Here is a 13,206-nt window from a genome sequence, read left to right on the forward strand (position 1 = left end):
TAAGGACTTATAGTACAATACTGGAGAAGGAAATGGCAACCCACTCCAGTATTCTTGCCTGGAGAATCCCAGGGATGGAGGAGCCTGGTGGGCTGCCATCTATGGGGTCGCACAGAGTCGGACACGACTGAAGCAGCATCAGCAGCATAGTACAATACAGGGAATATAGCCAATATTTTATAATAAATATAAATGGAATATAACCTTTAAAATTCATCAGTCACTACAGAAAAGACCCTGATGCTGGGAAAGATTGAAGGCAGGAGGAGAAGCGGATGACAGAGGATGAGATGGTTGGATGGCATCACCGACTCAATGGACATGAGTCCAGCAAACTCTGGGAGGTGGTGAACGACAGGGACGCCTGGCGTGCTGCGTCCCTGGGGTGGGAAAGAGTCAGACACCGCTGAGGAACTGAACAACAAAATGGTGCACACTTGAAACTCATTGTACATCAACTATATCTCAATAAAAATTTTAATACAATAATAATACAGATGAGCTTCAAATTAGCACATTACTTATCCTTTAATAAAAGTTATATTCTATATGCAAGTTAGTCTGAAGAACTCACAGGCACAGCTGATTCCCAACACATACCTGGTTCAGCTACATAGATTCCTTTCAGGAGTAAATGTGCAATCAGAATAAGTATTCAGAATTGCTCAAGCCCCATTTCTCCATTTAAGCAACAGACATAAAATAGACACTAATAGCACAATGATTTTAAAGACGAAACCAAACATCTGGTTACTTCTATCTTTAGTGGTGACCACTTGAGTTTTTCATTTGTGTTTAAAATTTAAAATAGTAAAAACAGTGCAAACTGCCAAGTATATTTTGTTTGGTATGAATTTACCACTTATGAATTAATTCATATATAAACTATTTTACCCAATTAGAGTATCTTTAAAAATTGCAGTTTATTTTTAATTGTCTGCAAATGAAAAGAAGGCAAGACAATGGTAATTATCATTGGTATAATATATGATTACTGAAGATAATTCTGTCCTGTAGAGAAGGGTATTAAAAAATGATCAACTGATGATGTCAAATATGCTAGAGTCATAACTTCTCCAAGAGGTCAGGACAGTTGTATTCCCCATACCTGGTATAACGCCTCTCACATGGTAGGATTATCAAACTTTTATGGAATGAAATGCTATGAATAAAATGGCCCACACAATCAAAAAAGTACTATCCTCAGAGTTAGATTCCAACCTGCTGCTTTCAATGTAGCCCTTGGACAACCTTTATTCTCCATTTCCACAACTGTAGCTTGGACATGACACTTCAAAGAGTGCTGAGATGAACTCTAGTGGTACAATCTAGAGCAGGGCCTATTCATAACAAATAAGTGCTCCACAGTGAACATTTACTGAGTTTTACTGCATGCTACTATAGTGATTGTTTTTTCGGTAGGCCAGGTGTGTTGGAGTGAACTATCCTATCACAGAAGGACAAAAATCAGAAATATCTATTTCAGAGTCAGGTATTTTTTTTAATAAAAAAGAAGACTAAAAAGGCAAAAAAAAAAGGTTAAAGGAAAGTTTCTTTTTAGTTCCCCAAGGCCACACAAGTCAGCAGCCTTACTATCACAGAGATATAAACATAGCAAAAATATCAGGCAAAACCCAGACCTTTTGTTCACAATTCCAGCGGTCCATATGTGAACGGAAAGTCAAGTTTGTTGAGGACTTGCCAGCTTTAAATTCCTTGGCACCAGTTGGGAGCCTGGGGCAGGGTTCTTACTCACTCATCAAGGAATGTGGGATGAGGGAAGTCTCTGGCTAAGGAAGGGGAGAGGTCTTTCTGCGACAAAAGGGCTACCTCCTTCCCTCGCTCAGCCACAAAAGTGAAAGTGAAAGTGTTAGTCACTCAGTGGTGTCCGACTTCTTGTGACCCCCATGGACGAGGCTCCTCTGTCCATGGGATTCCCCAGGCAAGAACACTGGAGTGGGTAGCCATTCCCTTCTCCAGGGGATCTTCCACACCCAGAGATCGAACCTGGGTCTCCCGCACTGCGAGCGGATCCTTTACCATCGGAGCCACCAGGGAAGCCCTTACAAACTGCGCTTCATGTTAATGCCCAGAAAACATCATCCCACCAACACGTTTTTGCATCGCTGGGAGACGCCTTCCTTGTTAGCATTAAATGATCGTTTTAGTTTAGAAAAACACAAAGAAAGTAAACTTTGGGGATAAAAAGGCACAAATTGTATTTCTGACCCTTCTTCCTGGTTTATAAAAACTTAATGAGCCCTCCAAGTCTATTTTTCCCCTGTTAATTATTACGCTAGTTCTTAGAGGATTTAGTTCCAGAACCACAAAACAAACATTTACTACTGCCTCGAGACTGTCCTGGACCTGAGAACCGACTTTTCAAAATCTGACTCCTAAACCCCAGGCTGTCTTCTGAAGCTGCGTAAGGGACGCAGCCGCAGTTTCCGACTGCCCAGAGCCGGCAGTTGCCTCGCCGGGGTCCCACACCCCGGGGACCCACACCTCCAGCCCTGTTCAGAGCATCCGGGTTCCAGGCCGCCCCGCACGCTCGGCAACACCGTGCTAACGCACTCCAGGCTCGAGAAGCAACCTCCACGTCAAATTTTCCATTTCCACCTCAAAACCAGTGTTTCCCGGAGCACAGCGGTCACGAACAAGCAAGGGTTCTCATCGGCGTCCCCAGGCACTGTCTCCTAGCTGCCCCACCTAGGTAGGGGGCGGACTGGACTTAATTTAGAGGCCGGCTGCCCCCTCCCTTGACCCTGGCATCCGCGGACCCGGCACTTGGCCACTCCACGAAGGCGCGTCTGGCTGGCCAAGACTGACCTCTGCTCCAGAGACACTCACCAGAACGAAGTCATCACGAATCCCGCCGCCTCGGACGCCCTGGGCTGGTGGAGCCGGGAAGCCTCCCAGCCGATTGTCTAGCCCTAGGCACCAACCCGGGGTAGAGGAAGCCGCGAGAGCTTGGGTCGAACCCGCCCACTTCACTACCAACCCCCGCCCATCTCTCGGGTCTTGTCCAGAGCACGGCTTGGCGCCAGTGCGCCCCAGCATCTTTGTGGTCTTTGGGAGACAACTGAACCTTTTAGGATCTTAGATCCCCGATCAGGGATGAAACTCGATGTCCCTTCCAACGGAAACTCCAAAGTCCTAACCACTGGCTGCTGCTGCTGCTAAATCACTTCAGTCGTGTCCGACTCTGTGTGACCCCATAGACGGCAGCCCACCAGGCTCCCCAGTCCCTGGGATTCTCCAGGCAAGAACACTGAAGTGGGCTGCCATTTCCTTCTCCAATGAACGAAAGTGAAAGTAAAGTCGCTCAGTCGTGCCCATCTCATAGCGACCCCATGGACTGAAGCCTACCAGGCTGCTCTGTCCATGGGATTTTCCAGGCAAAACAGTACTGGAGTGGAATGCCATTGCCTTCTCCGCCTAACCACTGGACCACCAAGGAATTCCCGAGATGACAGTAATGACCTAGTCCCTGCCTATGGTAGATACTAGGCACAAACGCTTTATTTATGTGGTACCATTTATTCGTCACAACAGCCCTGAGACCAGTGCAGTTATTAGCCCCACTTTTAGGACGGGGAAGCTGAGGCGAAGTAGGGTGATCAGTTGAGTGGAAGAGCTGGGATTTGAACGAACTCTGGGTGACTCGGAAGCCCGTCCCTTGGACGCAGAGCCCCCAAGCCGGCCAGACTTCATCTTGTTGGCCCGAGTTGATTTAAAAAAAAAAAAAAGCCTCTCCGTGGAGAACCGCGTGGACTCAACGTTTTTTCCCATGGCACCCGCATTTCCCTTCTCCTGCCAAGATCACCTGCCTCTGGCTGCCGGAGCCCATCCTTGCATCGCGTCTCTCCCAATCTCTGTGACACTTCTTCTCGGTGGGTAAACGGAGCTCCCTCTCCACCAGAAAGAATAAAATCCCCGCGGCCGTCTCTAGCCTCCCTACGACCCGCGGCCTCTCACTTTCCGCCCTGTTGAAACGGTAGCCATCCAGTCGTCCGCGAGCCTCACAACCTCCGACGCAGCTCACAATAGAGTTCGCGATCTGTCTTGCCCCACCTCCACCGCGCTCCGCACTCCACACCCCCGCCCCACCGGAACTGTTCTGGCGAAAGATCGGGGGAGGAAAGCGGCAGTTGGTCAAGTCCCTCTCACACTCTTGTACAGCCACTTAACGCCTGTGTCTGGAAGAGTCTGGTGGATTTCAGGTGAAATTAGCATTTGCCCATCCCTTTTCAGCCTGGTGCGGTGCTGAGAGGCTCCCTGTGGTGTCACCTCAAGTGTGATTGTATTGTATTTTAGTATGATCCAGTATTTAAATCACGAACATAACGTTGTTTTAAACTAAGACAAAACAATGGCATTAATAATGCCATTGCAAAATGACCGATTTTCTGTCCATATAAGTTCCGAAAAGGAACTTCAGGCAGAAAGTCAAACAAACCCAGACAATCAGTGAAACCCAAAAAGTTTAGAAAGAGATCTACTACCAGAGAGATCTACAGCCTTGGTGTAGCTGAGTCCCAACGTCAGCTCAGAGTTTCTCAGCAGCCAGCAAAAAAGAGAAACCCTGCTGGAGGGAGTTCTGGAGTGGCTCTTGCAGATAACTTTCCTACCAGCGTTGCAGGAAGGGGGCTCCTTCCAGGGCCCGAAAATGGGTTCTTGTCTAACACTTGGAAATGAATTGTCAGAGGAGACAGTACATGCTGACAAAGCAAGAGATTTTACTGGGAGGGGGCGCCCAGGCAGAGAGCAGTAGGATAAGGGAACCCAGAAGATCTGCTCTGCCTGGCAGCTCAACTCACAGTCGCTCAGCTTGCAGCCTTGATTTTTTGGTAACGGGGTGAGTTTCCGGTTGTCTTTGGCCAAGCATTCTGACTCAGAGTCCTTCCTATTGGCGCAGGCTTTGCTCAGCCAAGATGGCTGCCGGAGCGAAGGATTCTGGGAGGTGGTAGGGCACGTAGTGTCTCCTTTGACCTTTGTGGAACTCTTCTGGTTGGTGGGGGCTTATTAGTTTCCCGTTCCTTTCTAGGACGTATCTTAAAATAACTCATGCACATTGTTACTATGGTGCCTGGTTAGAGTGGGTGGTTTCAGCCAGTCCCCTTAGCAGAAATAGCTGTAAACCAGATGCTGTGATTTCCTGGACAAGAGTAATCAGCAAGATATTGTAGCGCGTGCAGGTACATGGAGTAAAAACACCCCATTGTTTACCAAGGGCTTTCACATACATTGTACTCCTTAATTCTACTCAACTCTCATAATGTACCGCTTTGCAGTTCTGAAGACCCAGCCGGGGAGAGATTTCACGACTTGTTCACACTTTTGTTGCCAGCGTCTGAGTGAAGACTTGCACCCTGGAGTTGTATCTCTAAGGTCAGTGCACTGTACTGCACCTGCCCCCTAGTTCTGTCTAAGAGGGGAGCTCTTCTGACTTAGACATGAAAGTGTTAGTTGCTCAGTCATGTCTGACTTTTTGCGAGCCCATGGACTGTAGTCTGCCGGGCTCCTCTGTCCATAAAATTATCCAGGCAAGAATACTGGAGTGGGTTGCCATTTCCTTCTCCAGGGGATCTTCCCAACCTAGGGATCGAACCCAGGTCTCCTGCATTGCAGGCATATTCTTTACCACCTAAGCCACCAGGGAAGCCCGACTTGGAGAGGGGACCAGGTTTATTTTGCGTGACTCTTGCCTCACAGAAGTGTTGTGGAAACTGAGCAGGACCCTGTGGAATCCTCCTGAGCACAAAAGCCTTTTGGGTCCCCTATTTCTTTCTTTTCTCTTTAATTTTTAATTATTTTATTTTATTGGCGTATAGTTCATCAGGTCCCTTGTTTCTTATTTGTAGGATAAAGTCTTCAACCTCTTCATCTTCCCTTAGTACCAAAGGACAGATTCAAACAAGGAAATAGGGAATGCAAAAACAAAGGAGGAACAATCAAGAAACTATAGTGCTGGACGAGCAAGGTCCTGGTTCCTCCTCAGGGAATATACATAATTACCTTTGAGTTCTACCGGAACTAAGGCCCCACCCAAGTGAAGGTGCAGATGGTGACGGCAGCCATGAAATAAAAGGACACTCACTCCTTGGAAGAAAAGTTCTGACCAACTAAACAGCATATTAAAAAGCAGAGACATTACTTTGCCAATTAAAGGTCCATCTAGTCAAGGTTATGGTTTTTCCTGTAGTCATGTATGGATGGGAGAGTTGAACTATAAAGAAAGCTGAGGGACTTCCCAGGTGGTCCAGTTATTAAGACTTCACCTCCCAATCCAGGCGATATGAGTTCGATCCCTGGTCAGGGAACTACGATCCCACATGCCTCACAGTCAAAAAACCAAAACATACAGAAGAAGCAATATTGTAACAAGTTCAATAAAGACTTTAAAAAAAAAAAGAAAGAAAGCTGAGCACCAAAGAACTGATGCTTTTGAACTGTGGTGTTGGAGAAGACTCTTGAGAGTCCCTTGGACTGCAAGGAATTCCAACCAGTCCTTCCTAAAGGAAATCAGTCCTGAATGTTCATTGGAAGGACTGATGCTGAAGCTGAAACTCCAATACTTTGGCCACCTGATGGGAGGAACTGACTCATTTGAAAAGACCCTGATGCTGGGAAAGATTGAAGACAGGAGGAGAAGGGGATGACAGAGGATGAGATGGTTGGATGGTATCACCAACTCGATGGACATGGGTTTGAGTAAACTCCGGGAGATGGTGATGGACAGGGATGCCTGGCATGCTGCAGTCCATGGGGTCGCTGTGAAGAAGGGATTCACAGGGCCTGGACTCCCTCTGAGGCCTGTTCGAGCCGATCGTGCTCAGCCGCCTCCAGTGGACTCTGTGCTTACTGCCTGTGGAAACTACAACAGAAGGATAAGACCCTTCTGGACAGGGGAAGCTTGAAGATCATATCCAGGTTACTCATCGCCTAAGAGAAAACATACTCTAGTCAGCCCCGCCTCTGGACAGGTCATAAATTTTTTCTGTATCTATCAGAATGTAACCACAGGCTTACTGGTTATTCAGTTCAGTCACTCAGTCGTGTCCGACTCTTTGCGACCCCATGAATCTCAACACGCCAGGCCTCCCTGTCCATCACCAACTCCTGGAGTTTACTCAAACCCATGTCCATCGAGTCGGTGATGCCATCCAACCATCTCATCCTCTGTCGTCCCCTTCTCCTCCTGCCCTCAATCCCTCCCAGCATCAGGGTCTTTTCCAATGAGTCAACTCTTTGCATGAGATGGCCAAAGTACTGGAGTTTCAGCTTCAGCATCAGTCCTTCCAATGAACACCCAGGACTGATCTCCTTTAGGATGGACTGGTTGGATCTCCTTGCAGTCCAAGGGACTCTCAAGAGTCTTCTCCAACACCACAGTTCAAAAGCATCAATTCTTCGGCGCTCAGCTTTCTTCACAGTCCAACTCTCACATCCATACATGACCACTGGAAAAACCATAGCCTTACTAGATGGACCTTTGTTGGCAAAGTAATGTCTCTGCTTTTTAACAAGCTGTCTAGGTTGGTCATAACTTTCCTTCCAAGGAGTAAGCGTCTTTTAATTTCATGGCTGCAGTCACCATCTGCAGGGATTTTGGAGCCCCCAAAAATAAAGTCTGACACTGTTTCCACTGTCTCCCCATCTATTTCCCATGAGGTGATGGGACCAGATGCCATGATCTTAGTTTTCTGAATGTTGAGCTTTAAGCCAACTTTTTCACTCTCCCCTTTCACTTTCATCAAGAGGCTCTTTAGTTCCTCTTCACTTTCTGCCATAAAGGTGGTGTCATCTGCATATCTGAGGTTATTGATATTTCTCCCGGCAATCTTGATTGCAGCTTGTGCTTCCTCCAGCCCAGCGTTTCTCATGATGTACTCTGCATATAAGTTAAATAAGCAGGGTGACAATATACAGCCTTGACATACTTCTTTTCCTATTTGGAACCAGTCTGTTGTTCCATGTCCAGTTCTAACTGTGCTTCCTGACCTGCATATAGGTTTCTCAAGAGGCAGGTCAGGTGGTCTGGTATGCCAGTCTCTTTCAGAATTTTCCACAGTTTATTGTGATCCACACAGTCAAAGGCTTTGGCATAGTCAATAAAGCAGTAATAGATGTTTTTCTGGAACTCTCTTGCTTTTTCGATGATCCAGCGGATGTTGGCAATTTGATCTCTGGTTCCTCTGCCTTTTCTAAATCCAGCCTGAGCATCTGGAAGTTCATGGTTCATGTATTGCTGAAGCCTGGCTTAGAGAATTTTGAGCATTAATTTACTAGTGTGTGAGATGAGTGCAATTGTGTGGTAGTTTGAGCATTGTTTGGGATTGCCTTTCTTAGGGATTGGAATGAAAACTGACCTTTCCCAGTCCTGTGGCCGCTGCTGAGTTTTCCAAATTTGCTGACATATTGAGTGCAGCACTTTCACAGCATCATCTCTCAGGATTTGAAATAGCTCAACTGGAATTCCATCACCTCCACTAGTTTTGTTTATAGTTATGCTTTCTAAGGCCCACTTGACTTCACATTCCAGGATGTCTGGCTCTAGGTGAGTGATCACACCATCGTGATTATCTGGGTTGTTAAGATTTTTTTTGTACAGTTCTTCTATGTATTCTTGCCACCTCTTCTTAATATCTTCTGCTTCTGTTAGGTCCATACCATTTCTGTCCTTTATTGAACCCATCTTTGCATGAAATGTTCCCTTGGTATCTCTAATTTTCTTGAAGAGATCTCTAGTCTTTCCCATTCTGTTGTTTTCCTCTATTTCTTTGCACTGATCGCTGAGGAAGGCTTTCTTATCTCTCCTTGCTATTTGTTGGAACTCTGCATTCAAATGGGAACATCTTTCCCTTTCTCCTTTGCTTTTCGCTTTTCTTGTTTTCACAGCTATTTGTAAAGCCTCCTCAGACAACCATTTTGCCTTTTTGCATTTCTTTTTCTTGGGGATGGTCTTGATCCCTGTCTCCTGTACAGTGTCACAAACCTCCATCCATAGTTCATCAGGCACTCTATCAGATCTCGTCCCTTAAATCTATTTCTCACTTCCACTGTATAGTCATAAGGGATATGATTTAGGTCATACCTGAATGGTCTAGTGGTTTTCCCTACTTTCTTCAGTTTAAGTCTGAATTTGGCAATAAGGAGTTCATGATCTGAGCCACAGTCAGCTCCCCGTTTTGTTTTTGCTGACTGTATAGAGCTTCTCCATCTTTGGCTGCAAAAAATATAATCAGTCTGATTTCGGTGTTGACCATCTGGTGATGGCCATGTGTGGAGTCTTCTCTTGTGTTGTGGAATAGGGTGTTTGCTATGACCAGTGTGTTCTCTTGGCAAAACTCTATTAGCCTTTGCCCTGCTTCATTCCATACTCCAAGGCCAAATTTCCCTGTTACTCCAGGTGTTTCTTGACTTCCTACTTTTGCATTTCAGTCCCCTATAATGAAAAGGACATCTTTTTTGGGTGTTAGTTCTAAAAGGTTTTGTAGGTCTTCATAGAACCGTTCAACTTCAGCTTCTTCAGCGTTACTGGTTGGGGCATAGGCTTGGGTTACCGTAATATTGAATGGTTTGCCTTGGAAACGAACAGAGATCATTCCTTCGTTTTTGAGACTGCATCCAAGTACTGCATTTTGGACTCTTTTGTTGACCATGATGGCTACTCCATTTCTTCTAAGGGATTCCTGCCCACAGTAGTAGATATAATGGTCATCTAAGTTAAATTCACCCCTTCCAGTTCATTTTAGTTTGCTGATTCCTAGAATGTCGACATTCACTCTTGCCATCTCCTGTTTGACCACTTCCAATTTGCCTTGATTCATGGACCTAACATTCCAGGTTCCTATGCAATATTGTTGCTCTTTACAGCATCGGACCTTCCTTCTATCACCAGTCACATCCACAGCTGGGTATTGTTTTTGCTTTGTCTCCATCCCTTCATTCTTTCTGGAGTTATTTCTCCACTGATCTCCAGTAGCATATTGGGCTCCTACCGACCTGGGGAGTTCCTCTTTCAGTATCCTATCATTTTGCCTTTTCATATCGTTCATGGGGTTCTCAAGGCAAGAATACTGAAGTGGTTTGCCATTCCCTTTTCCAGTGGACCACATTCTGCCAGACCTCTCCACCATGACCCGTCTGTCTTGGGTGGCCCCACACGGCATGGCTCATAGTTTCATTGAGTTAGACAAGGCTGTGGTCCTGTGATCAGATGGCTAGTTTTCTGTGATTATGGTTTCAGTGGGTCTGTCCTCATGCCCTCTGGCAATACCTACCATCTTACTTGTGTTTCTCTTATAATTTATTAGCTCATTTGAATGTAACCACGGGCTTATTGATTATTAACTGTTTGAACACATAACACATGAATAATGGGGTTATTGTGATTATATTTACCCTTCGTTTGTTTATGTAAATCTCAAGGAATTTGGACTGGTGGGTTTGGACACATACACATGGGGTATAAAAGATTTTCACAAATGCCGGTCGGGGTCCTTTGCTAAGAGGAGACTCTGACTTCGGCCCGCCTGTATAATAAACTGCACTCCACTATCTGCATTGTCCTTCTGAGTGAGTTTGTTTCTCGGAAGGTGTGGCTACAATAGCTGAGCAACTGAACTGAACTGAACAAGTGAAGGTGGTAACTTCAGAGTGAACCCAAGATTCTGATGTCCTCCAGAGTTCTTGACCTTCTCCTATCAATAGAAATTGATAAAAGATCAGACAAGAAATTCAGGCAAGGCTTTATTGGGGCCCCTGCTGCAGTAGGGGAGAATCGAAAACAAGTAACAAGTTACCTTGCTCCTTCCATATAAGGAAGGAACTGGTTCCTTATTTGGGGTGAGGGTAGGGGTGTGTCTAGGGGGTCAAGCCTGAGGGATGGCAAAGACAGTTTGCCCACCCCTTTGGCAGTGTTGAGTGCAGGGCATGCACATTACCCTACTTTTGCTTCCAGTTCTTCAGAAGTGGCAGTTGGGTTTTTTGGTTTGCCTTTTTTTTTTTTGTCTTTTTGTATCTTGTTGTCCATAACCTCACCCAAGCATGCATGCTGTTAGTTTTATTTTCTTATAATTTAGTTTCTTTGTATTTTGTTGCTTGAGACATTTGCCCAGGTGCAAGCCCTGCAGCAAAGGGTCCCAGGTCCCAAGTCCCAGCCTCTCAATTCCTGTAACACCAACCTGTTACCTCACCACCAGCTAATCAGAAGTAAGTCACGAACTCTGCAGCCTTCACTCCAAATTTTCCCTATAAAAACTTTTCCCTGACCGCCTTTGAGAAATTCAGGGTTTTTGAGCACGAGCTGCTCTTTCTCCTTGCTTGGTCCTGAAATAAATGTTTTTTTTCTCCAAACTCCAAAGTCTCAGTTTGGCCTCATTGTGCATTGGACACAAGAACTTCTGTTCAGTAATGTTGCGACCTGTGATTTTGGCTCCAGCGTGCATTCTCTGCGGTTGGCAGGAAGGGAAAGTTACCTAAGTAAGGATGTTTGCTCTTTTTCAGCTTAATTTAGCCAGGGGCTTAAACACCAGATCCCCATGGCAAAGTCTGGCTGTGGTCCCTTGGGTGTCTCGACCCAGAGCCAAGCAGTGTTTGCTGCTGCCCTGAGAGATGAAGAAAGAGCCCCCCAGTCTACCTGGAGCCCTGAGGGGTGACCAGGTCTGAGCGCATCTTACTCCATGCTGTCTGGGCTAGCCTGAGGGTAGCGTCTCCCAGGATGACACAAGGCTTTCATGGTGGCCGGGGTTGCTATTTTACCACCATGACAAGACCTCCACTTCTCCCTATCTGTAGGCCCATTTCTGGCAGTCACTTTGATAAATTAGCAAGTTCTTAAGTCATTTGGACCTCCTCTGTGCTTGGTTATTCTAGCCACTTCCAGTGCCCAATCTACGCACCACCATCACTGGTGTCACTGGGCCAAAGGCCAAACTTTTTTTTTTTTTTTTAGTGAAATGTGGGTGATTTATAATTTTGTGATAATCACTGTTGTACAGAAAATTGACATGGTTATATACACAAACTCTTTCTCTTTGACAATCGAGCTCTTATCTATTTGGGTCTGGGATGCAGCCAAAAGATCCTGGTGCCATATCTAAGCCTCCTGAAAAGTGCATCCTGGTCCAGTGAGTCAGCCAAGAGGAGGGGTGCTCAGGGGAGAAGTCAAATGATTTCTTTTTCCCAGTTGAAATGTAGTTGATGTACAGTATTATGTTAGTTTCAGGTACACTACTTCATAGTGATTTGATATCTGCATACATTATGAAATGCTCACCACAGTAAGTGTAGAAATTATCTGTTCTGTATACAAGGATATTACAGTGTTAGTGACCACATTCCTTTTGCTGTATATTACATTCCCTGGCTTATTTATTTATAACTGGAGATTTTCTGTTCACTTATTTCACACACACCCCCGAAACCCTCCCCTCTGGCAATCACCCATTTGTTCTCTGTATCTATGAATCTGTTTTTGTTTTCCTTGCCTGTTTGTTTTATTTTTTAGATTCTAGATATTGGTGAGATCATATGGTGTGTGTAGTTTTCTGTAGTCCTGGGTAGGTATCTGAGATCTCCCAGGGGTTCACAGGTATGTTGAGTGTCCTCATCTGCTTTCTTCCACAGCTTGACTCATGAGTAGTGAATCCAGGAGTCAGGCCCTGGTACCTTGACTGCTGTGGGGGAAGAAAGTATTACATGTGAGCTGGAGTTGAACCTTTGGGGACCTGTCTTTCCAGACCTTAATTAGGACTTGAGTCCCTGGAGCATATAGTGGTGGCCCTTTAGACTCTTTTGGATCCTTGTTGACACCCCATATTTCTTCTTGGAATTGCCCAATGGCCATGGTGTAAGATCAGAGGTTCTGAGCCTCTGGATCTAGGAAGAGGTCACTGATGTAAACAAGAGGTCTCCTATGTAGCATCTCATAATGCCTAAGACTGACCTGTTCCATAGGGGCAATACAGTGTGGAGGAGAGCTATTGTTGAAGCCTCCTTGCACCAGAGGGAGAGCTCCTTGGTTATCTTTTTTATCTCTGATTTTAAGATTTGGTTGGTTCTCTTTACTTTTTCTGAAGACTGAGGCCTCCAGCCACAATGGAGCTAATAAGTAATGCCCAATGCTTTAGAGACCCCGTGGGTGACTTTAGAAGTAAATGATGTCTCATTATCACTTTGTAGTGACCTGGGCAGGCCAAA

General features: G+C 45.6%; 1 protein-coding gene and 1 long non-coding RNA gene across 6 annotated transcripts in view; one reads left to right on the forward strand and one right to left on the reverse strand.

The window, feature by feature from the left end:
- Nucleotides 1-4,944, reverse strand: part of B4GALNT2 (beta-1,4-N-acetyl-galactosaminyltransferase 2 (SID blood group)) — a 61,964-nt gene extending 57,020 nt beyond the window's left edge. The window contains exon 1 of one of the 4 annotated variants that reach the window (XM_020871229.2): nucleotides 4,821-4,942. In XM_020871229.2, the coding sequence (XP_020726888.1) occupies nucleotides 4,821-4,888 (68 nt within the window). In that variant the 5' untranslated portion in view covers nucleotides 4,889-4,942. Of the gene's footprint in view, nucleotides 1-2,850; nucleotides 2,965-3,826; nucleotides 4,017-4,820 lie in introns of those variants that run through there. The other 3 variants (XM_020871231.2, XM_020871233.2, XM_070479326.1) reach the window with 3 other exon arrangements.
- LOC110123362 (uncharacterized) lies at nucleotides 3,024-7,076 on the forward strand. Of its 2 annotated transcripts, none has more exons than XR_011492288.1 (3): nucleotides 3,024-3,893; nucleotides 5,295-5,391; nucleotides 5,865-7,076. It is a non-coding gene; the product is annotated as an uncharacterized lncRNA (long non-coding RNA). The 2 variants fall into 2 exon arrangements; XR_002309501.2 differs by lacking the exon at nucleotides 3,024-3,893 and adding an exon at nucleotides 4,051-4,223.
- The last annotated feature ends 6,130 nt before the right edge of the window (nucleotides 7,077-13,206 follow it).

Source organism: Odocoileus virginianus, chromosome 17, assembly GCF_023699985.2.
Source record: "Odocoileus virginianus isolate 20LAN1187 ecotype Illinois chromosome 17, Ovbor_1.2, whole genome shotgun sequence".
In the NCBI taxonomy this organism is placed as follows: Eukaryota; Metazoa; Chordata; class Mammalia; order Artiodactyla; family Cervidae; genus Odocoileus; species Odocoileus virginianus.